Source organism: Cnephaeus nilssonii (genome assembly GCF_951640355.1).
Source record: "Cnephaeus nilssonii genome assembly, chromosome: 3".
NCBI classification, from domain to species: Eukaryota; Metazoa; Chordata; class Mammalia; order Chiroptera; family Vespertilionidae; genus Cnephaeus; species Cnephaeus nilssonii.
This window is the reverse complement of record NC_137074.1, coordinates 24782771-24807362: the sequence shown is the minus strand read 5'-3', so window position 1 is coordinate 24807362 and position 24592 is coordinate 24782771. Positions and strand designations below refer to the sequence as shown.

The following is a 24592-nucleotide window of genomic DNA, read 5'->3' as shown; positions in this document are numbered from 1 at the left end:
ACTCCACTTCCCAATCTAGCATCACTCACTAACTTCATAAGCACATTTTGTAATCTCCTAGAAAATCATTATCGCAATATTGACAATGGTTTCTAAGACAACGGCCTCCCTGGGACATTGCACCAGACGGTTTCCAGGCTGCTAGTAAGTCATTGATGGTCAATCTTTGAAAATAGTCCTGAAACCAGTAATCCAAGTATTTTTTTTAAATGAGGCAATCATTTGTTGATAAATAAATGTTTCCCTTTGTCAAACATTCCTTAAAGCTAATTGCCCCAAATTCAGAGAAAATGACAGCACTGATGGATTTCGGAGGTATCAAAAAGTGTCTTTCATTGGACATTCTACCTCAAAAAAATTCCCCATCAACTTCCTTGTTTCTGAAATTCCACCATCAGATATTCTGTTGGTTGGCTTCATTTCCTTTTAAAAGATAAATACCTAGGGGTTAAAGTAACAACAAAGTATTTTAGTCACTTACATCTAAGCATGAATTTGCTTTTTGGAAGCAATTTAGTCCTGCAAACATAGAGAACCATCAGGGGAGCTTGTGTTTGAGAATTTTAGAAACCAAAGAGAGGAATGAATGAAAGGGAGGAGGAGCCTCAGGAAACAAATTGGCCCACTTGTAGGAAAAGAGAAGGCGGTTCAAACTCAGGAGTTTTGCAAGAAGACAATCTAAAGAACTTCTATACGTCAATAAGAAAAAGACAAGTAAACTAAAACTTGGCAAAGCAATTGGACAAGCACTTCACAAAAGAGGATTACAAATGGTCAATCATCATATGAAAAGATGTCCGACATTTTAAGCACTACTGATACACACACCAGCAGGACGATCTCCCAGACTGACTGTTCGGGGGACGCGGGGGGTGGGGAGAAAGCCAGACATGAAAGTCTACAAACTGTATAATTTCATTTATATGAAGTTCAGCAACATGCTAAGTTAATCTGTGGTGATAGAAATTAGAGCAGTGGTTATGTTTGTAGGGTGGAGTGATTTGACTGGACCTGGGCACAAGGAAGCCCTGCCAGGTTGTGGACATTTTCACCAACCTGGCAGGATGCTGGTGTCACGGGTGTAGCCATCTGTTTAAAATCACCAAGCTGTCCATTCAACATGTGTGCACGTTTCTATAGGTATGTCATATCCCAATTTTTTTTTTCTGTTTTAAACCAAAAGCCGTTGACTGGAATGTGAATGTCATAATCTGTGAGTCCTTGGGTCAACCTTTTGAGTAGCAGAATCCAGGCCTTGGACCCTCATCTTTCAAGAGGAGCCGATGAAGTGATCACAGAGATTCTTAACAGGTTCAGATGAAAGCCTCTGTCTGCCTCCTTTGGTCCTTGACTTTGCCAGGTCAACTTCCGATTTCCGGATGAGAGTTCTTTAATCCTCTCCTGCTTATCAATCCAAGGTCTTCAAAACAAGATTTAAGGTGCCACATGGTAACACCCAATCGTGAAAATGTTGTTCTTGAATACTTTGTTTACATTTTTCTCCCACTGAGGCTGAACCTTCCTAAATCAATTGCTAACCTAGTACTCTATGGGGTAAACAAGAACATCAATCAACTAACTTGCTGGAAGAAGTGTTTTCTCAATGCCCTCTATAATAGCCATGGCATTTAGGTCTCTGACCATCCTTGAAGCAGAAAAGATGAAACAACTATTGTCTTCGCTTAGTCACCTCTCCCATTCGACTGTGACTCCCTTGAAGACAAGAAATTATCTCATTTATCTTCATGTTCCTGGCATCGAGCCCAGTGCCTGGTACATAGTAGGTGCTCATTAATTTTTCTTGAATTAAAAGGAATGAATAAGACCTTCACAAAACCTTTTGCCAGAGGCAATTTTAACTTGCATTCAACACCCAAGGAGAGTAGGTGTGCTGCTTTGGCAATAGTTCTGACATTTAATAATCTGGATGTTCCAAAATTTTTGTAGCTCATTTATCCTCAGGAAAAAAAAAGGGGGGGAAGCAGGTTTGTGGGCCCTGCAGACACATTTCAGACACATCACCCTGTGAGGCGCAGCAAATGAGGCAGCAGCGAGACCAAGGCCACCTGCCCCGCTGCTGTCTTCTGACTGCTGATGTTGCCTTAATCATTGAGCCGATGCAATTTCCTGCCACTACCCCTCGCTATGGTCCACTGGGAGGTCTCATTTGTCACTGCCATTACCTTTCAGATCAGCAAAACATCCATCTTTCGTTAGGCTCTCTTTCAGCACCTTATTCAGGTGTATAGGAAGCTCATGGTCAGCGTGTCAATCCAATGGTCCTGGTGCCTAAATAGGAAGATGAAGACCTGCACTTTGATGTATTAACTCTATTAATAGTGATTTAGAGGAAAGGATGAACCTCAATCTCATTTCAAAGGAGTAACAGTTTATTTCATGTATCCTTTATAAAACACTATTTTTTATATTTTTAAATACCAGATATTCTATAGAAAGACTCCAATCAAATGCATGACTCCAATTCAACCAACACACTCACCACTGATACTACACTGAACCCAAACCAATCCTGATTTCACCTCCCCACTCATAAGCCTATCAGCAGAAAAGCTAATACCCCAAAAAGGGGTCTGACTCATATACAACATGCATCGTCTCTCATATTTGACTCAAATAAAGCTGGCTTTCTTATTTGACAAACATCTGTTTAGCACTTACTATGTACCAGACACAGTTCTAAGAGTTTTTGCAAGTATAAACTCATTCATAACACCAAATTCCCATTTTTATAGATGATGAAACTGAGGACCAGAAAGAGTAGGTGTCTTGCTAAAGCTCAGTTGGCTAGTAAATGAAGTTCTAACCCAGTGCTTTTGGTTCCTGAGTCTGTGTACTTAACCACTACAGTCAGACAACAGAGGTTCTTTGGATCTAAACATCAGGCCCAAAGTGTTCTGAAAATGTTAATTAATTAACTAATTAGTTCTTTCAGCCCTGACCCAGAGCAAAGGAGAGGGGTGTGTGTGTGTGTGTGTGTGTGTGTGTGTGTGTGTGTGTGTGTGTGTGTGTGTAGGTGGGGGTATGCACAGGTGTGAATGTGCAGTGAACAAGTGGTCCACAAAATTGTACCCTCTACCACTTTCACAGTTTATATCTCAAGGTCATCAATTGGGTCTCCAGAGCAGATGTGCAAAGAGACTTTGAGATGCAAAATGTTAATGAGGAATCAACTGCTGTGGAGGAAAGGGGAAGGAGTCAGAACTGGGCAGGGAAGAGTTGGACTACAGTGAAATCCTAGCAAAGCGTTGGCCAAATGGCAGAAGCTCTGTAGAGAGCATGGCCCATTCAGGTGACGAGCAAGGGCTAAGATGGCCTGGCCTTTATCCACCTGCCTTTCTCGGTGACCAAATGTGGGCTGCAGTGGGAAGGGCATCACCTCAAAAGAGACAGCCCTGCAGCTGGGCAGACACTGAAGGAGCTGGAAGCCAGAGGCTGTCTTCTGAGCACTGTGTCCTCAGAGGAGCATCTGGTTTTTCCTTGAAGGGAATCTGGGTGGTGCATCTCTGCATCTACCAAATTCAGAGTAAAAACCTAAATCTTACAATAGCCTACATGTCCCACACACTCTGTCACCCCACTACCTCTCTGACCTCACCCCACTTCCTGTAGGCCACAGACTTTTTACCAGGCGAGCTCCAACCTCAGGGATACTGTTCTTGTGTTTCCCCGGCTTTCTCAGAGAGGACTTGCTCTTTCGCCTTCTTCACATCGTCGCTGAAATATTACATTCTTAGTGAGGCCTTTTCTGACCTGTATATTAAATCCCTCTCACTCCTCCCCTACCTACCCTGATCCTCCTAATCCCCCTTCCTGCTTTATTTTCCTCCATAGCATTTATCACCTCCTGACATACTCCATAACTAATATCCTAGAGAATGTTTATTCATTCTCTTCATAAGCTCTACAAAGAGAGGTTTTTCTCCCTGTTGTGCTCACTGATTTATCTTCAGTACCACGAACAGTGCCTAACACGCAGTAACCCTAAGTAAATGAACGACTGCACAGAGTAAGAGAATGAGGCTTCTGCCTCCTCTGCTCATTCCACAAGCTCAGGACAAGAGAGACGCTTCCATGCACTTCCATCTTCAGAATATGCACATCTCTCATGCCAGCTCCATTAGATGCAGTATGATTCTTATAATTCAAATAACAATAAACATGCTTTCATTTTAGTTCCTAAAACAATTAAGCACTTCTATTAAATTTTTCCACTGAATTCACATGGATTGTACACTAGACTGATCAGAGCGTCCAAATACCGTCTCGTTCTCAGCACTGAACTGGTTTCGCCTGCAGTTTTACATGAGGTCCAGTCCAGTCTTGCACCCCCTGCTCAGCTGTCAGTGGATTCTTGTTCTTCTCATTCCCTTTCCCACTTGGCGTGATAGCCTTGAGAAACTAGGCTACTGCTGTTCTCCTCCCATTACACCAGTTTTCACCAGCCAAGCTGTTTAGTAAACTCTGCCCTGCTCCGCTGGTTAAGGGTGGTGTTCATGCTCCACACCTGTCACACTGGTGTCTTTGTCTAACTGCTCCATGCTTCTGTGGTCTCACTTGAGGCTAATTGAACACACAAAGCTCAGTTCCTGACACTTTGTCCCCCTCTCGTAGCTGTTTCTTTTTTTTTTAATATATTTTATTGATTTTTTACAGAGAGGAAGGGAGAGGAATAGAGAGCTAGAAACATCGATGAGAGAGAAACATTGAACAGCTGCCTCCTGCACACCCCCTACCGGGGATGTGCCCGCAACCAAGGTACATGCCCTTGACCGGAATCGAACCTGGGACCTTTCAGTCCGCAGGCAGACGCTCTATCCACTGAGCCAAACCGGTTTCGGCTCGTAGCTGTTTCTTACTGCAACCCCATAGAAGCCAGATTCTTGATTGTGAAGTATAGATTACTGTTTTATTTACATTGCAACAGACTTGTTGGTTGGCTTTTGTTTTAAGATAAAAACCAAAAGCAAAGATAGTCTGTGAGCACCACCTTATGAAGAGATCTACAACTACTACATCAGTTTGGACCCTATCAATCTTTACTCACTGAACACATATTGAGTGTCCTGGTGCTAGCTAGGGATAGAGCAATCAACAGACAAAAAATCCATGGAGCTTACCTTCCAATGGGAAAACAGAAAACAAAGAAGATCAGTACATGAACTACAATACTTTAGATGATGGTGAGTGCTATGGAGAAAAATAAAGCAGGGAAGAGGGTTGGGCATGGGGACTGCAATTAAAATTGAGTGGTCAAAGAACACCTTACTGAAAAGGTGATGTTTAAATAAAGGCTTGGGGGAGAGAAATGGGTCAGTCAAGAAGTTACCTTGGTAACAGCCATTTAGATAGAATGGCACATGCAAAGCCTTGAGTGGAAACATGCCCGGTGAGTTTGAGGAACAGCATTGAGGGCAATGCCCAGGGCAAGCATGGAGGAGATAGCAGGAGATGAAGTGGGGAGGGAAGCAGGGGCCAGGTCACACGAGGCCTCTCTCATCATAGTAAGGATTCGGCTTCTATTCTGGATGAGATGGGGGCTTCAAGAGGCTTTGAGCAGAGGACTAAGATGATCCAGCTTCCTTTTAACAGAATTGCTTTGATTGAAGGGGTCAGGACAGAAACAGGTGATACTGCCTTTAGACCCAAGCAAGAGGGTTCCCTGTCCTGCACCCATTGCTTGAGGAAGTCCTGCAAAAAAACAGACAGACAACATGTAAATTATGATGATACCCAGGGACCTTTATTGGAAATTGGGCTCACTTCTGCTACAGCACAGCCTGCAGTCTAACCAGGTACTCCGATGACTAGCATCTTTCAGGCCCCGGGGAAGCTCTTCTCCAGGCTTCCTGCCCTGTGTGCATCAAACAGAAGGTGATTGCCTCCAAATGCCATCACAACCAGTGGGCTGCGCTGCTGCAAACGTGGCAGATAGACACTGCTCTGGTGTGTGGGGAGGATTTGAACAATGGATTGCTTAACTAAGAGAAGTACAACAGAATTCATCTACCTCCTCTTAGAGAGCATAAATGCCATAGATAACGAAGTATTATATCTCCGTTGTGCTGAGTATTCATTTTCATGCTTTACATTATGTTCTACTTCATCATTCTTGAGATACTCATGAATTGCCCAGTGTTGGCAATAGTTACAGTCTTAATGGCTAAACATATTAAACAATTTGTATCTCTCTAAATTTGTATTTATGCAGGATAAATTTGTATTTATCCTAATTGATCTAGATTTTAGAATGTTGTTTTAAGAGGTGATGAAAATGACAATATATGTGATTATAGTTTGTATAATGAAATTTAAATATTTTGCAATATTGTTTACAATAGTGATAATATATCCTATGCAACCCCAATGACAATATTTGAACATATGTAAAATTCATGATTCATTTCCAAACCTGATTGCTAATTTAGCAGAGCAATTTCTCCAAATTGAAATTAAATTTTAAAACACAATGTTCAAATACAATGATTCAACAAATGTGGTCTAATTTGAAAAAATACTGTCAATAGAATATAAACTATGTAGAAATTTTAATTATGAAAACATATAGTATTTTTCTGAGATTAACTTTTAAGAATAACATCTATATGATAAATATCTAATAATTCATGAATATCTTTCTTTTACTACTCATCCAAACACCACCTGCTTATTAATAGAACTCTGACATGCACAATAGCAATTCAGTCATCTTTGATATTTTGTTTACTGTCAGTCATACAAAAAGTAGATTATTTTTACTTTTTTTATATGAAAGCATACATTAATGTAGGAGGATAGAAAATATTTTAAATAACTATTTGTAAGCTTTATTCATAAATTTAAAAAAATTTAAATATATGTAATGTTGGATCCCATTGGTATTTTAACCCTAGGCCCTTTTGTATATTACTTAGGTGGATCCAGTTTAGGCATTACTGCAATAAATAATTCAGGTAATAAATAATGTTGGCTTGACTGGGATGATGGAAGCAGACATGTGTGAAGTCATCAAATTTTAGAGACTTTCTGGAGAATGAATCAAAAGGATTTCCTGACAGGTTGGATTTAAGTATGAAATGGAAAAATCAAAGACAGGTTTCTGATCTGAGCAAGCCCAGAAGTGGTGGTCATTCTGTGAGTTGGGGCAGGATCTGGGAGGAGCATCTTGGGGGAAATTTCAGAAGCTTGGCTTTTCATTTTAGTTTGAGATGTCAGTTTAACTCTATCAGTTTAATACTCAGGGCATTCAGGGGAGAGGTCTGTATATTTGACAGACTTTAGGGTAGGGGTAGGTAGGGGCTGTATTCGAATCCTGGAAATAAGAGAGAGTCGCTCCTTAATTTTGTGCTTTCAATAACAAGGGAGACATGATACAATGGAAAAATGGAGCATTGTTGTGCTACTTCCATCTCATAACAAAAAAGTGGCATAAAGAACCAAGAAGTCACCCCCCAAAGCCACTTTAAGGCTATGAACTTCCTTAGTGTGGATACCCTAAAAAAGTTCATAATTAGCCACCAATCCTGGATCCTAACCCTAAGCCCTTAACTTCAGGCTTCCTATAAATGTTTACCACAAACACACGTGGTGTCATAAATCTTCCATATAAATTGATGCTCCCTTACTGGTCCTCTGTCCAACTGCCTTTTACATCATAATGTGGTTTTCTCTTCCATCTTCCTTTATATATATATATATATATATATATATATATATATATATATATATATATATATATATAGAGAGAGAGAGAGAGAGAGAGAGAGAGAGAGAGAGAGAGAGAGAAACAATATATATACACATGCATACTAAGAGAGAAACAAAACTTGAAGTTTCTGAATGTCTTTGATGAAACAAAACTTGAAGTTTCTGAATCCTCAAAATGGAAAAGGAAAATTTCTAAATGCACGCATCACTGATTTAATCATATGGCTTATCTTATTCTCCCTCTGACAAATACAGGAAAGCCTCCACTAAGCAATATTACAGTCTAAATAGAGAAAAACTGCTGAAGGAAGGGAAAACGTCAAGAGTGAACTTACCCCCGCCTGCTAGGTAGTCCTCGGATAAGAAACTAACACAATGTTTCTAAAATGGGCATCCTACATGAGGCTGTTCCACAGAATGTTATTTGATGAGTCCTATACTCAAAGTAAAAATGGGAGTTTTGGATAAAACAAATTATATTTCTTTTCTGTGGGAATGTCAGAGTACACTAACTTGCTTTATGAATTTCCAAGAGGGAGATATAGGAGATAGCATTTCCAACATTTGTTTTGATGCAGAACCAACTTTTTTCCCAGTAACTCATAATAACAACTTCCAGAAATGGCTTTCCTCTAAACACATATTTGAGATTCTCATATATAGAGAGAAGTTGAAAAGTGAATGATGCTTGTCAAAGTCTGTCTGTCTGGCAGAACAAAACCAGAAAGTTCCCCAGTTCCCCATCACCCACTTCCTGAGTTGACTCACCAAGATTAGCAAATCTGCCTAACTACATGCCTTTTTCAACCAATTCCCATTTAGATTCAATAAACTCGCTTCTTCAAATATGAGGCTGTTGGATTATTCTATATTCACAGTTATTAAATATTCTCATTGCAAGTAAATTCCCAAATACCCACCTGTTCCAACAGTGTTATCACTGAATAACAGGAATTAATTATGGAGATGATGATCATGAATCCAAAGAATTTATCCAAATGGAATGTTCTTCCATGAAGAAAGAGCTCAATAATGATCTACTTTTACTCTTGAGTCTTTGGGGGACATTCAGTTCTTCTAAGCACAATAATTTGATGAATAGCTAGGTCTTTGTTATGATTGAATTTAGCAATTTCTTTATTAACTTTCTTTTTACTTTTTACCCAACCCATAAGTCCATATAAAACAGGTATTTTATGAGCAAATCTTTACACACTGGTTAATTTTAAAGATATTTTAGCTAGTCATTAATATTCTTTCTGTGTATTCTCCCAGAATTAATCTAGTATGGGAAGAGTTCCATTTGGTTGGAAGGCAACCCTCCTAACAGAATTGGAAACTTTTGAGTGATACCTGCCCATCATGATATATCAGCTATTTGCCTTCCATACAGAAAGTAGTTACACACATTTATATGAGATATAGAAGATATTTACAATTTATTAATTACAAATCACATTTATATTTTTGTATACAAATATTAATTACTTAAGTGGCTTGAGAAATGCCTTATAATTAAATGAAAAAAACTATCTACTACGTTAACAGACATATGCTCTCAAATACAGATAGATAATTATTGCTTTAAAACATGATGCCTTAAAATTGACACTAAGTGACATCATTTTTTCTGTATTATTTTTTAGTCATGAAAAAATGAGTTATTTTTTTCAATAGCACTATTCTCTGTTACCTGACTTATTTCACTCACTCCAAACTACAGTGTTGAGACACAAGTTTATGGTGAAATTCCAGGCGTTTCCTCTGGGTACAAAAGGAACCCTGTGAAAATGCTGTCATCCTCAGCGCTGACATACACTCCATTCCAATCTTTGGAAACTTCCAGCCAGACTTGGTCCCCTGCACTTAATCTCAGGATGACGAGGAGAGAGGCCTGGTCTATTTCATGACCATAGAGTGTTTCTCTGGACTTGAACTGCTTCTTATTCCAGGCTACCAGGCTGATCCGAGCGGGCCGGCCACTCACCGTGACGTGGTAGGAAAACACATATGCCCCAGGAATACTACAGTTAAACTTCCCGGTGACAGGGCTGTAATTCCCTTGGTCATTATAGAAAACCTTGTCAAATTTGATAGGGACATTGGGAGGCGGGAAAGGCTTTGACAAAGCAGCACTGAAAGCCGACCGTGGGACTCTGGTCATCTCCCCCTTGGAGCCTTTGAGGCCCCGAGAGCCCTTCTTCCCAATAGATCCTCGGACCCCTTTGCTCCCAAGCTCACCCTTTGGCCCCGCAGGTCCCACCAGACCAGGAGGACCTACCGCTCCCTTTTCTCCTTTAGCCCCTGGGTCACCTCGGGCTCCAGGGAGGCCCTCTGGGCCACTTCTGCCTTCCATCCCAATATCGCCTTTGCTACCTTTTTCTCCTTTCAGCCCCACCTCACCTTTTTCCCCCTTTCCTCCCCTCTCCCCAGAGTTTCCACAGTAGCCCTTCTCCCCTCGGTCCCCTTTCTCTCCCTTGGCCCCAGGCTTTCCATTCAAGCCTGGAGAGCCCACAGCCCCTCGGTCTCCTTTCTCTCCTTTGGTAGCATTGACAGACGTGTCCCCCTTGGAGCCTTTTTGTCCCTTCACTCCCGCCAGTCCAGTGTCTCCTTTGGCCCCTTTAGGACCTAGTCCACCTGAAATGAAAAATTAAAATAATGTTTACGGACCACATATGCTATGGACAATATGCTATGATCACAGAGCTCACAAAATAGAAACATATTCTACTACCTGGGACTGGAAACCTGTATGTATGTATATATATATAAATATATATATATATATATATATATATATATATATATATATATATATATATATATATATATATATTTTTTTTTTAAAGAGCCAGGTTTATATATATGTATTTTATTAATTTCAGAGAAGAAGGGAGAGGGAGAGAGAGATAGAAACATCAATGATGAGAGAGAATCATTGATTGGCTGCCTCCTGCCACACCCCATACTGGGGATTGAGCCCGCAACCCAGGCAGGTGCCCTGACCAGGAATCGAACCGTGACCTCCTGGTTCATAGGTTGATGCTCAACCACTAAGCCATGCCAGCTGGGCTGGAAACCTGGCTCTTGCCTCAGTAATGGTTGTGGGAGGAGACCTTGCATGGGGCCACTCACATCAGCACCTTTCTTATAAGGGGAAGAGTTCGTGCTACCGAGAAGTAATAGCTTGTATTTTGACCTCATGTATCTAGTTCTATTTATTTATTTTTTTACTCTTAAGATAATAAAGAGAAGTAAAAATATAGTTGCTCATTTTTCTCATTACAGTTTGCATTTTGGCCCAATCTAAGTATTCTCTTACATCTCCATATTCTCTATCCAAACCCAAACCTTTCAGGCAAAGAAACCAAAACCCAGAAAGATGCAGGAATCTTTTCCCAAAGACAGCTAGAAAGAGGAACAGAGCTCAGATGCCTTTATCTAGTCTCCAAATTCCTAGCTCAATACTCACAGTCCAACAGACCAATACACTGAATTATTAGAAGAGGCATAGCTTGGAATACAAACGGGAAGAAAATCAAGGGCTGTACTTCGCACATGATATAGTTTGTACTCTACAAGGGGAATATTTAGACTCTACCTGGTTCTCCAGGTTTTCCTGGGTACCCCGGGACGCCACTTGTTCCCTGGTCCCCACGTTCTCCCTGGAGTCCTAAAATGAGGCCAAGATTAACTTTCTCCCAATTATATTAGTTCTGATAAAACTAACATCCATTTCACAGCCATCTCACATTCCGATGTTGCCTTTACCAAAATTTGTAAAAGTAAAACAATATGGTTGGGGCAGTGAACACACAAGGCAATATACAGATGATGTATTATAGAATTGTACACTGAAACCCACATAATTGTATTAACCAACGTCACCCAAATAAACTCAATAAAAATACTAAATAAATAAAGTAAAACAATATGGGAAAAGGTTATTGGGCATCATTAGCAATATTTTATTCCAATTGATGGTAAATTGTTTAAAGCGGATTTGGGGGTAGTGCCTATCTCTCCAAACAGAACTCAGCTTTTCCAACAGTGTTCCCGCAGCTCTTCAAATCTTTCACAAAACTCATAACATGCAGTCTTTTGTTACAGATGTACATGTTTGTTTCTTTCCTATTATGAATTTTGAATGACAGTTAACATGTCCTCATCTTCATATTCCCCACAATTCCTGAGAAAGTGTACCATGCAGAGTTTAACACAGAGCACAACATTCTTCATTTGGCTACAATTCATCATAGCAAAACTGGTTCATCCCAGCCGGGCATGACTCATGGTTGAACATCGACCTATGAACCAGGAGGTCATAGTTCGATTCCCTGTCAGGGGACATGCCTGAGTTTCAGGCACAATCCCCAATAGGAGGCACACCAGAGGCAGCCAATCAATGATGCTCTCTCATCATTGATGTTTCTATCTCTCTCTCTCTCCCTCTCCCTTCCTCTCTGAAATCCATAATATGAATATATATTAAAAAAACAAAACCTGTCCAGGAAAAAAAATACTGTCCTTGACATAGAGCATCAAGAAAATCCAATTTTTTATTTTTTTCAGAAAATTTTTCATATACTCTTTGGACAAATTATAGAACTGTAAGAACTTGTATTTGAAAAAAAAAAATGAATCTGGGTTTTTAGATATTTGCCATATTACCACAAAATGGACTTTTATCCTGGGCCTGGCTGAAGCCCAGTCCTATTAGAGCTGCCACACTAGACTTATTTTAATTGCAAATGAGAAGAGCAACAATAATAGTAAGAATGACAGCTGACTCTCACTGATCATCTACTTTGCACCAGGTAATGTTCCAAGCTCTTAACATGATTTTATAATATAATCTAGCCTTTTAAATTTAATGTTAATTTTTATTTGATATTAATACAGCCTCTCATATACTGGGGGGGCTTATATAACAGAGCATATTTCACCATTTAGGACACTTTTCATTTAAGTAAGTTTATAGCACCTCCCTTTAAAAACTGTAGGACAGATATTTTTGTTACCACTTTTATCACAGAAGAAATTGAGATACAAAAAAGTTTAGAAATGTGTACAGAGTCAAACATGAATGCATATTACATTGGTTGGCATTGATTTGCCAATCACATTATTTATATAATACTAACATTTGTTGTTTCGTTTTTGTCAGGAAAAAATATCCCAAGTCAAATTAAAAGTCATGAGAGGAGACTCCCGCAAATTTCACAAGAGCAACTGCAGAAATCTCACCATAAGCCATTCAGCAGAGCTTTCTAAGCAGCCAGCTCCTCCATTACCATTCCACATCAAACTTAAAGCGTGGAAATTAACCCTTAGGCCATCAGGAAAGTGTGTCTGCATTTAGAGAGAACCCAACCCTGAATGGATGTGAAGGGCCACTTCTGTTTCCAGTCCTTGTCAATACTCATGTACTGAACCTTATTACAGTTATCCTGGTTCTCAAGTTCACTTAGGGATTCTAACTGCTTACACTGTTTTACTCAATCAGGGTGTGATGAGCCAGAATGCAGTCATTCAAGCTATTTATTTCTTTTCAACTTTAGCCCTTAACTAAGAGTCTAGACTAAGTCTGGAAGTAAAAGGGAAGTGGAGTTGCCATGCTATCGACTGGCTGAATGAATTTCTACTTTTGATCCTTCATCAAAGCATATTCTTAAGAACCTTATCTTATGATACCTCTCTGTTTTTTTCTTCTACTTCCAGAAGTCTAGCTTCCAAAATGCATGAATCACTGGGGAGGTTCATAACTCATCTTTATTTCACAGGGTTTTCTGCTAACATAATTCAGCCACAAAAGGATTAAATGTTTCTGAGAATGAAAATCGCATAACTGACAAGTGTGAAGCAGCTCCCTCTTACCTTAGCCTCTTTTCTGAGTAATTACTTCACTGAACGTTCTACTAGAAATGAGTTAGGCAGTTCCTGAGCCATGTGCAGGGTGATGTATAGATGATATTAGGTCTTACGACATGTGACACTGAGGCTAAAACATTTACCTTGATGGATAGATGGTATTTCTACTGGCTGGCGGTATTCACTGAGGAATTTCTAAATGTCCCAGTGAATCTGTAACCTTCCCTCAATACCTGACGCACTTACAGACCCAAGGATTTCCCAGGAAGGACACCCTCTTTACTGATATCTGTGGAATTATAGAATTTCTGAGCTGGAAAAGATTTATGAAAGCACACTTAACTACAAATCTATTTTGAAAGTAAATAGGGTATAAATAGATATCTAGTCTATTCCCCTCAATTTTCAGATGAGGTAAAGTTATGAGGTCACTGTTATGTGGTTGATTTCTTCCATTTGAATTCAGTTCTCTTCCCACCATTGACACTGCCCCCGATTTGAGTGTGAGCCAAAGGATAGGTCATCATATTCTCCTTAGCAGGCAGGCTATCCACCTAAATGGAATAGGATTGCCTGCTCCAGTTAGTTCTATCTCATATGAAATTAATTTGCATCCTGAGAAAGAGTTCACATGAGACTATATCGGGAAGGACCCTTCCCCAGAGATGATGCCCCATCACTGGGTCAGCTGGGAGGCCAATGAGAGATAGAAAATTGTGTGTGTGTGTGTGTGTGTGTGTGTGTGTGTGTGTGTGTGTGTGAGAGAGAGAGAGAGAGAGAGAGAGAGAGAGAGAGAGAGAGAGAGAGAGAGAGAGAGGGGGGGGGTAGTGTTACCAGGCAAGTTTAAAATTTCTCAAATGGCTATTTATAAAGTTGACATTTTTGTATCAAATATAACTCGCAATATGCTTAAACAAATCTGACCCCCCTGCAAGAATCTGGTATTTACATAGCAAATTGCTGTCCTAAAAATGATGCAGAACATCCTCGAGTTTTGACATGAAATGAATATAATTACCTACCCTTCTCTCCTTTCTGGCCTTTTGGACCTTGGGGTCCAATGACTCCTGGTGACCCTGGGATCCCCATATCACCAGTCTTTCCCTTAGGACCTAGAAAAGAGAATTTAAAATCATCAAGGTAAAAAAAAAGAATTATCTTTCAAAATTCATTAGTTCTGGGGGGAAAAAATCAGTCATCATATTAAGACTAGTGACTACCAGTGTCCTAATGATAAAATCTGGATGAGAATAACTAGTAGAGAGTCCTAAGGACAATATTTGTGTCTCATTTACAATTCTGTACTACCTGAATAGATAAATTGAGCACATTAGTACTTGTCACTGGATTTACAGCAGAGATCTAATGATTCAGGAAATAGTGCTATATCAAACAACAAGAACAGGATGATTACCTGACTCTTGACCTCACATGGACCACACTTTCAGATTTTGAGTAAAACCACAATACCTAGCACTTTTGGTTTTCCCGCTCATTCACTTACCCATTCACTCAGGAACTATTGCTAAGGCTTCCTATAAACCAAGCCACCTCAGTTAGAGGTAAAAATCAGCCCTCAACATTCCAGGAGTCCCTAGAACAAACTGATGGTTATCAGAGGGGGTGGGATGGAGAAATGGGCAAAAGGGAAAGAGATTAAAAAGCACAAACTTCCAGTTATAATGTAAATTAGGAGGATGTGATGTACAACTAAAAAATATACTCAATGATATCATAACTATGTACAATGACAGATGGTAACTAGACTTCATAAGGTGTTATAAATGTTGAATCACTGTTGAAACTTCATAATATAATATTACATGGCAACTATAATTTTTTTAAAGATTCATACAAAGACTTTTAAAATGTTCCAGCAATCCCTACCCTCATGGAGCTGAGAGTCCATGAAAGATAAACATTAAACAAATAACCACACAAATAAATAAAAATTGCTACCCTGTCGTTAGTGATATAAAAAAAATCAGAGAAGACATCCTTAAGAAGATGGCATAAGCTAAGACCCAATGAACAAGTTAGAATTTGAGTAGATTTATTTTTGTTTTCAAGTTTCTTTAATGGTGCTCTTATACTAGATTTCTAACTTTTTTTAAAAAGTTGTGTTTTTTTAAAACATTGACAAAGCCAAAATAAACATCTCTCCAGTAATCTCAAAAACAGGAACTTATCAGGCTCGGAGTATTTTATGAGGTAGAAAAAGATTCCTCGATCAGCTAACTGAAAAAGTAAACCCTTATTGAGCACTTATTCTATTCTAGACACCACACTGAGTCCTCATAGGTATAAACTCATTCAGATGTCTTGATGACTCTATGTGGTTGGGATTATTTTTATCTCATTTTACTATTTTGGAAACTGAGACTTACAGAAGTAATGAAGTTTCCCCAACGTGATTTCATGATAGCCTCAACATGCTGAGCTCCTAAGCTCTCTGCTCTTTGCAGAACATGTCAGATGAAGACACATGAGCATCCTGGGCAAACTAATGACTTGGCACACCTTTGGAGTATTTGTCATATGTGTTTACAGGAGGGGCTGAGCTCTGAGAACAACTACATCCACCACTGGGTAAAACACAAGACTTGATGTTACAGACCCACAGCGTAGAAGACTGTTTAGCAACCAGCTGTGTTTACTTGGCCATGCCCTTGGGGGTTTGCACTCCCGCGCAGCCTGCCAACCAGATATGATACTAAGAAAAATTCTGGTAAATATAATTTTCTCTGTCTCATTATGTTTCCAATAATGTTTTAGCAACCCTGAACTCTTGGTGCCCCGGACCACTGCCCAGCTCCTTTACCCTCTCATTTCAGCTCTACATAAATATTGAGCACATTTCCCGAAAGGTTCCTACAACAGATGAATGAAAAGCCTAATGGGGATGTGTAAGTCCCGATTTCATAACTTTAAATTCTTCAAGCAAGATACAACAAATATTTACATGTAATTTTTTTCAGGGAATAGTGAATTTGCAATTGGCATGTTGATCTCATCTTTACCTTGAGTTCTCCACTACATGACATGTAAAAGCTGAAATACATGACAATAAAACTGAAAGTGTATTCATAATGTATATATGAAAGACATCTGAAATTTTGAAATATGTAATCATGACGTTCAATGGAGAAAATTGCCGGGCAAGAATTCGGTGTTGACTCAGAATTTCAATGAGAAGCAAGCTGAATCCTGGCTTTATTCTCCACCTCACAGGCATTCCATTTCTAATCCTAACTACAAATAGCACTCCCAAATCCCATCAGGCAGCACACCGTGTTGTGAGATAACAGAATTTTCATTTTCCCTTTTACATCGACATTAATGAAAAGATTGTACTGGTAGTGGGCCTGTGTAACTTGAAGAGCTACACACCTGGGCTGGGGCTGGTAGACCTGATCTCTGCTCTAACCAACATTGCCCAATAGAAGTTTCTACAGTGATGGAAATGTATATCTGTGCTGCCCAACAGGTTAACCATTGGCCGCATGTGGCTAGTCTGAGGAACTGAATTTTTATCTTATTTGATTTTTTTTAATTTATCTTTATTGTTGAAAGTATTACAGATGTCCCCTTTGTTTTTGTTTTTTTCCACTGATCCCCTCCACCCCACACCTGCCCCTCCCAGGCCTTCACCACCCTATTGTCTGTGTCCATGGGCTATGCATATATGCATATAAGTTTCCCTGTTAATCACTCCCCACCCACCCATCCACCCCCGCCTTCTTAATTTTAATTTTAATATTTATTAATAGCTATGCAGGAGAGTAGTGGCTACCACTTTGGGCTACACAGGACCCATTTTCATTTATCACAAGTTACACCTAGGCCTGTCACCATTTTCATGACAATGGAGAAAACCCCTGGGGCAATTCCACCTCCAATCCACCTCTCAGCTCTAAGGATGTACAGGAGAGAAATATATTTTTCATATATTTTCAAATACCTGGATTTCCAGTCTCTCCGGGTTCTCCTTTCTGCCCAGGTGCAGATGAACAACAATCACAGCAATTCAAAAAGAAATCGGCCGTGTCCAGAGTGAAGTTTTCAAAGGGGAAGAGCGTGGCAGTGCCAAAGGTAGGATCTTGGACGGAGGGGTCAGGGGTTGGTTCTGCCATTTCAGCCACTTCTGTGAAGGGTGTTTCTTCTTCTTCTCCTGGAGGCAGGCCACTGGACAGCTTTAAACCCTTCAGCATCTCTTTTCCCTCGGATTTCTTCGTAAATTTGATATATGGCGTGGTCTTTGCTATTGCATCCATATCAGCAATAGCCAAAATAATTAAAATAGCACAAAGCCAAGACAATATCCACATAATTGAGGCTGGAAGAAAGAAGAAGAATATACTGTATACACATATTACATGAGAAGTAATATAAATTAATGAAAAGTAACATAAATATGTACTTATGTGAGAGAAATCTGTATACATATATGAACCACAAGAATGAATAGTATGTATAATATTGAATGATATTTTTATGTGTTTTATATGCAAAAGTGTGTTGAATCACAACAGAATATTTTATTTACTTCAAGTATTTCTTGTAAGGAACATTTGGCTTCAATTCTCCTCTCTGGTTGTTTTCCTTGTATTACATGTTCTAAAATATTGTTCTTAGTCATTCAAATGATCTTGCCAAATAGCAAACATGATCTATAACAAATGTAACATGGCTTAATAGCTCAGATACCCTGTGGAAAACAAATATGTGTAATTTCCTGACTGACCTCACTCAGATTTATAGAAATCAAATACATTTGTATTACAGAAAGATGAAAAATATCGAGCTGAATAGTTTATTCCAGCAAACTCATTTATTTCAAGAAAAAATACAATTGAAATAGTCCTTAAATCTAATAGGGATAATGATCCTGTTGTGAGAGAAAAATTTTAGACTCCGTTGTAATAAATGAAAGAAAGCAAGAGAGTGAATTAAAAAAAATCATAAATTTAAATATGCGCTGTGTTCTTAGATTCTTCACATGTCATTTCTTTTTCCAATTCTTTGCTTTATAATTTGAGGAGCTTTTTTTCCTGAAAACTCACATTTGTCTTCGTATTATTTTAATGGAGCAAACAGTGGTTATTCTTATTAGGGCTTTTATCACTGCTCAAAGTGATATAAGGTTCCCAATGAAGTGAAATTTTGATAGTTCATAGTATTTCATTCCCCAGCAACTCCCAACATTCCAGTGGCTGCTAATAAGAGGTCCAGGGAGAAAAAAATGAATGTGTTGTGTGTTTTTTTAACTGGAAAAGGAAGTAGTAGTTAGAATAAGTAGTAAAAAAGTAAAGAGAATGGAAATAAAAATAGTAATAACACCTACTACTTGTATAGAGCCCCTACTATGAGTACAGTCCAATCAGTTTTCAACATAGCTCTGCCAGGTAGATGACACGTTATCATTCTCCATCACGGAGGAGGAAAGTGGCACCAAGAGGTTATAGACCTTGTTCAAGATCACACAACCAGGAAGTTACAAATTCAGAACTTAAATCCAGGTCTTTTTGATTCCAAAGCCTCAACCCTTTCCCATAAATCATGTGGCATTTATAAGAGTGAAATTAAAAAACAATAAATCCAAGGGTAGGATCAGTTGAAGAGCGCTGGAGAAGACCCATATAAATCAGAACAGATGAGAAAGGACAAAGGTAGAATACGGCATTTCTAAAATCATACAAAAAAATCCCAAAATGCTAACTTTTCTTCAACCAATCTTTACTGAATATTAACAATGCCACAAGCACTGGGAAATTATCTGTGGTCTCTGTCAGGGAGTTTACAAACTAGTAGGAAAGAAGATAAACAACAAAAGCAAAGAAGGAAGTATGAAGGGCAGAAGATCACATTGCATCCCTCCAAATACAGACCCTGCACCCTCACTGTCCTCACCCTGGCAAGGAAACATGGTTATTATGCATCAGCCAGCCAAACTGAGCCCCAACAAAAACCAGACAACAGAAATATTCTGTTTCAGTATAAAATAATTACCTAGTTAACTTTCATTAGCTCACACAATTGTATTCAATGAAACATTCATTTGTTCAACAAACATTTATCTGAGCATCTAAGAAGTGCCAGGTCCTGTGCTGGGTCAGAGAATGTAAAGAAAAGTATAACCCAGCCCAATCTCTAAGGATCTTATCTGCAGTAACCATCACAATAAAGCAAATATCCAATATGCAAACTACCCAAAGTGAAATATTGGTAACTTTTAACTCCTCACCACTTAGCTGTAAGAATTCGAGTTTACAAAACGCCGCGTCTTAATGCTCTATGACATTGCTTTTGTTCTCTTAAACAAATGAGGTCATGCAAAAGCATATCTGTGTTATTAGTCTATGCACGCAAAGTATTTTTGATCCAAAAAATACGTTGTGATAGGCTCTTGGTAAACTAGTCCTAAGGTGGCAAGTAAGAGTTCGACTCTGGGACAGGAAGAGAAAGGAAACTAACATAGAGAACACAGCAGGCATCATGCAAGTATTATAATGCAATTACGTCACACATGGACTATGCAAAGTAAGGTTTACTTTGCCCATATAATGGATTATAAAATTGAGGCACGGATGGATTAAGTAGCTTGCACAAGATCACAGAGTTAGTAAGCAGTGGAGCTGGGATTAAAACCTAGGTCCCTTTAACTCTAAAATCAGCCCATGCACATCCCACATGCTGCCTGGGGATTCAGGAGTGATAAGAGATGCTGAAGAATGAACTGAGTTGGATACGTCATGAAGCTCAATTCTAGACCCTTTGATGGGAGAAAGTGGTTTCCACAGATAGGAAGCAAGAGTGTGAAAATGGCAGACATGAATAAGAGGAGAGATGAGAAGTCTGATTCTGACTTTATTTTGACAGTAGAACATACAGACATAGTTATAGAGGGAACATGGCACATCCGACAGGAGAGTGGAGGGCTACAGAAAGGAATAAACAGAACTAACCAATATTAGGAAAGTGTTCAGCATCACTATTGGGGGTGTGCTTTGTCCTCGTACATGTTTTCCTTGCACTGTGGCTTCCTGCTTCCCAGTTTAAATAAAGATGTTAAAGGATAATGTAGTCAGTACTTTAAGACCATGAAGGGGCTCCCCAAGAATTTGGAGATGAAGAAAGCATGAAGCCCTTTGAAAAACAGTGGAGCAAATCTTGATAGCAACCTGACTGACAGTGCATATATATCATTAATTTTTAATTGAAAAAATTTTTCATGTTTGTGTAAAAACATAGACAAAAATTCCATGACTCAAGCAAGTAAGGACTTCTGACCAAATTTTAAGACGCTAAAACAATAAAACATAACTCCAATATTAAGTCTGAAGTTTAATGCAGATATAAATCTTAACAGAGGTGTTAGAAGCAAAGAACTAAAAGGAAGTTTAGGTCCATAATCAACCTAAATGCAGTAAGCCCTTTTAGTCATCCTGAAGGTTGCCTATACTGTAATCATTTAAAGAACAGAAAGTTAGATCTCTTTTTTTTTGGGGGGGGGGGGGAGGGGGGTTCCATGTTACTAGCATAATATTTACAAATAATATATCCCATAAACCCATAAAGGTTTACTGAACTAAAATGAAGTAAATTATTGCATTATTGTCTCCAATTTTCCACTCCTACCTGTACTCACATTCTTTGATAGATGGATTTTGCACAGTCTCCCACAAAAGAAATGAGGTCTATACTCCAATCCCTTGACTCGGAGTTCAGCTATGTGACTTTGGCCAATAGAAAGAGATGAAAATGACAGGGTGCCATTTCCAAGCCTAGCTCTCAACTTGCTCTCTGGGACTTTGGCCACTGCCATGAGAAGGACACATGTGGCCAAGCTTACTGTCCAAAGGAAGATAAGAGACACGTGGAGCAGAACTGTCCCACGTAAGCTATCCTGCTAAACACAATCTAGATGAAAGTTCCCAACTGATCCACAAACACATGAGCAAGCCTAGGTCAGACCAGCTGAGGCCAAACTAGACCAAACAACCCTCACCTATCCCACAGACACTTTCCAGTTATCTATTGCTATGTAACGAAGTACCACAAACTCGGTGACTTAAAAATACCCATTTGCTAGCCGGTGTAGCTCAGGGGTTGAGCATCGACCCATGAACCAAGAGGTCACTAGTTTGATTCCTGCTCAGAGCACATACCCCGATTGTGGGCTCGATCCCAAGTAGGAGGCAGCCAATCGATGTTTCTCTCTCATCGTTGTTTCTCTCTCTCTATCCCTCTCCCTTCCTCTCTCTCTAAAAAATCAATAAAAACATATTTTTAAAAATAATAATAACCATTTCATCACAGCTCATGGTTTCATGGGTCAGGAGTCTGCTCCTGGGTCAGTTAGGTTATTTTTCTGCTCCATGAGGCATCAACTAGGGTCACTCAGCAGTATTCAGCTGGTGCAGTGGTCGGCAAACTGCGGCTCGCGAGCCACATGCGGCTCTTTGGCCCCTTGAGTGTGGCTCTTCCACAAAATACCACGTGCGGGCGCGCATGTAGAGTGCGATTGAAACTTTGTGGCCCATGCGCAGAAGTCGGTTTTCGGCTCTCAAAAGAAATATCAATCGTTGTACTGTTGATATTTGGCTCTGTTGACTAATGAGTTTGCCGACCACTGAGCTGGTGCATGGGCTAGTCTGAGAGGCTTAACTACAGATCCACTGCCTTGAAAGAAATGGAAAACCCTGGGCTCATCAATCACAAAGTCTCTCTAGCACGCCAGTCTCAAGATAGTCAAATTTCCTCGACCACGCCTCCGGACTCCCAAAGACAGTGTTGCAAGAACGAGGAAGCTGCCGATCTGTTTAGGCTGTACCTGAGAACTGGCACAGTAACACTTCTATTGAATTCTATTGGTCACGGCATCATAGAGGCCAGCCTGACTCCAAGGAAAGGCACATACCAGTAGACTCCACTTTTCAAGGGGAGGTGTGACAATCTCTGGCCTTCTTGGATCTACCACAGACACTCAGGCTAGAAGTTGTAAGCCATGGGGTTACGCGAGGTTAGGCAGCAAAAGCTAACTGATACCAATGGTTGCAGCCTCCAGCTTAACACTATATTTGCCACATTGAGACAAAACTGACCAAGCAGCCTCCAGGCTACACCTTCTTGTCTTCACCCAGCAGCAAACATCCTGTGTGCTCTTGCCCGCCACCCACCTCAGTCAGTCTGCCTCCAGAGTTCTAAAAGTCCCACCCATTGAAAGTCCTGAAGCAGAAGCTGGACCACCCTTTGTTGAGATGCTATTAGAAAGGATCTTGAATATTCTTCAACCTTGAATGTCCCTTCTAACCTTCAGATTCTATAATGTGGTTTTATAACAGCAGACACTTTATCAATATATAAAAATTAGCTCATACCATAAAATTCCATTCTAAATGTAGTCTCTTCTCTTATTAATATAATATCCCATTTGGGAGGATTTTTTTTTTTTTTAAGATTTGTTAGGGTTTTTCCCCCCATAGAAGTGAGGTATTTCCACCAACTTAATAATGTACATTTGTACGTTTGTAAGATGACTGGAAAGCTTTATGTTGAGGCTAGGGCCATGGATTATAAAGAAATTTAATAACCGACTATCAAGTAGCATCCTGTATAATAAAAGGGTAATATGCAAGTAGATCGAATGGCAGAACAACCAAACAACCAATCAAAGCATAATATGTTAATGATATGCAAAGGCTGCTCAACCACTCTCTATGATGTGCACTGACCACCAGGAGGCAGACAGTCAGCTGGCCAACCAGGGGGCAGATGCTCCTACCAGTAGGTTAGCTTGCTGCTGGGGTCTGGCTGATCGGGATTGAGTGAGATGGGCCGGACATGCCCTGGAGCCCTCCCACAGTCCCTCCCGCAGTCCCTCCCCGGCTGGCCAACCTCCCATGTCCTGCACCAGTGGGGTCCTTCAGCCTGGCCTGCACCCTCTCACAATCTGGGACCCCTTGGGGGATATCAGAAAGCCAGTTTCATCCCAATCCTGCAGGCTACTCCCCTGGCGGAGGGAGGGTGCCAGACACAGGGCTCATGGCTGGCGAGTGCTGCGACGGCAGCGTGAGCCTCTCCTGATAGGGACTGATTGGACGTGAGCCCATGGCAGGCACAGTGGGGCCAGGATGAGTGGGAGTGGCAAGTAGGAGCTTCAGGCGGCATTGGACTGCAGGTTTCGGCCCTATCCCTACAGGCCACCCAGAGGGACCCCACCTGTGCACGAATTCATGCACCGGGCCTCTAGTGTAGTATAAGACCTAAAAGCCACCGGCTTTATAGGCAATCAGTCCTGATTACAAAGTTCATATCTTCTACTTAGTAGTTGTTTAATTTGGAGTAAGTTACTGTAACTCTGTGAGTCTCGGTTTCTTATTTCTGAAATGGAGATAATAATAGTAGCTTCATTTTGTGCGGTTGTGAAACTTAATGAGATAATGCATGAAAAGCTCTTAACATGGTGCCCTTAGTAACTGTTGGCTATTATTTTTAGTGAGGATTAGATTGAATGAAGTTAACTAGCCAGAAATCCTATTTTAAAGCAGTGACAAATATTTCCTCGTCTCGTATTGTGCCAGATGGGTCCCATTCCCACCCTTTTTTATGTACTGCCCTATATTCTCAGGGTCTCAAAGCCTAAGAACTACTTTCCCAGAATCTCTTGCCATCTGGGTTCCAGTTTAGTTCCTGCCAGTGAGAGACGCTGCATGGGGTGTGGAAGATAGAAGGAAAGCAGAAGTCATCACTGCTGACAGCGAGAGAGAAGGCATGGACTTTGGCGGAATTGAAGCTGTGTCCTCTGGCACGCCAACATGGTCGCCAGCCTTGGTTCTGTAGGGGGTTGTGACCGTTGGCAAGAGTGTCCTGCAGTTCCTATCCTGGGCATCACTAGCAAAGTCCTGATTCTCTGAAGGCCAGAGGCAAACCTCACAGCAGTGGCAAGCCTCCCCGCTTCTGCTTCTTCCCCCTTCAATGGCTGTATAAGCACCTG

The 24592-nt window shown here is 40.2% G+C and overlaps 1 protein-coding gene across 5 annotated transcripts in view; it reads right to left on the bottom strand.

Annotated features, from left to right (window-relative positions):
- Positions 1 to 8965: 8965 nt before the first annotated feature.
- OTOL1 (otolin 1) overlaps positions 8966 to 24592 on the bottom strand; it is a 53345-nt gene continuing 37718 nt past the window's right edge. For 4 of the 5 annotated variants that reach the window (XM_079766981.1, XM_079766979.1, XM_079766983.1 and 1 more), the window contains 4 exons: positions 17558 to 17932; positions 14619 to 14708; positions 11327 to 11398; positions 8966 to 10362 (listed from right to left, as the gene is read on the bottom strand). In XM_079766981.1, the coding sequence (XP_079623107.1) occupies positions 9464 to 10362; positions 11327 to 11398; positions 14619 to 14708; positions 17558 to 17932 (1436 nt within the window). In that variant the 3' untranslated portion in view covers positions 8966 to 9463. The remainder of the gene's footprint in view (positions 10363 to 11326; positions 11399 to 14618; positions 14709 to 17557; positions 17933 to 24592) is intronic. The other variant, XM_079766982.1, reaches the window with a different exon arrangement.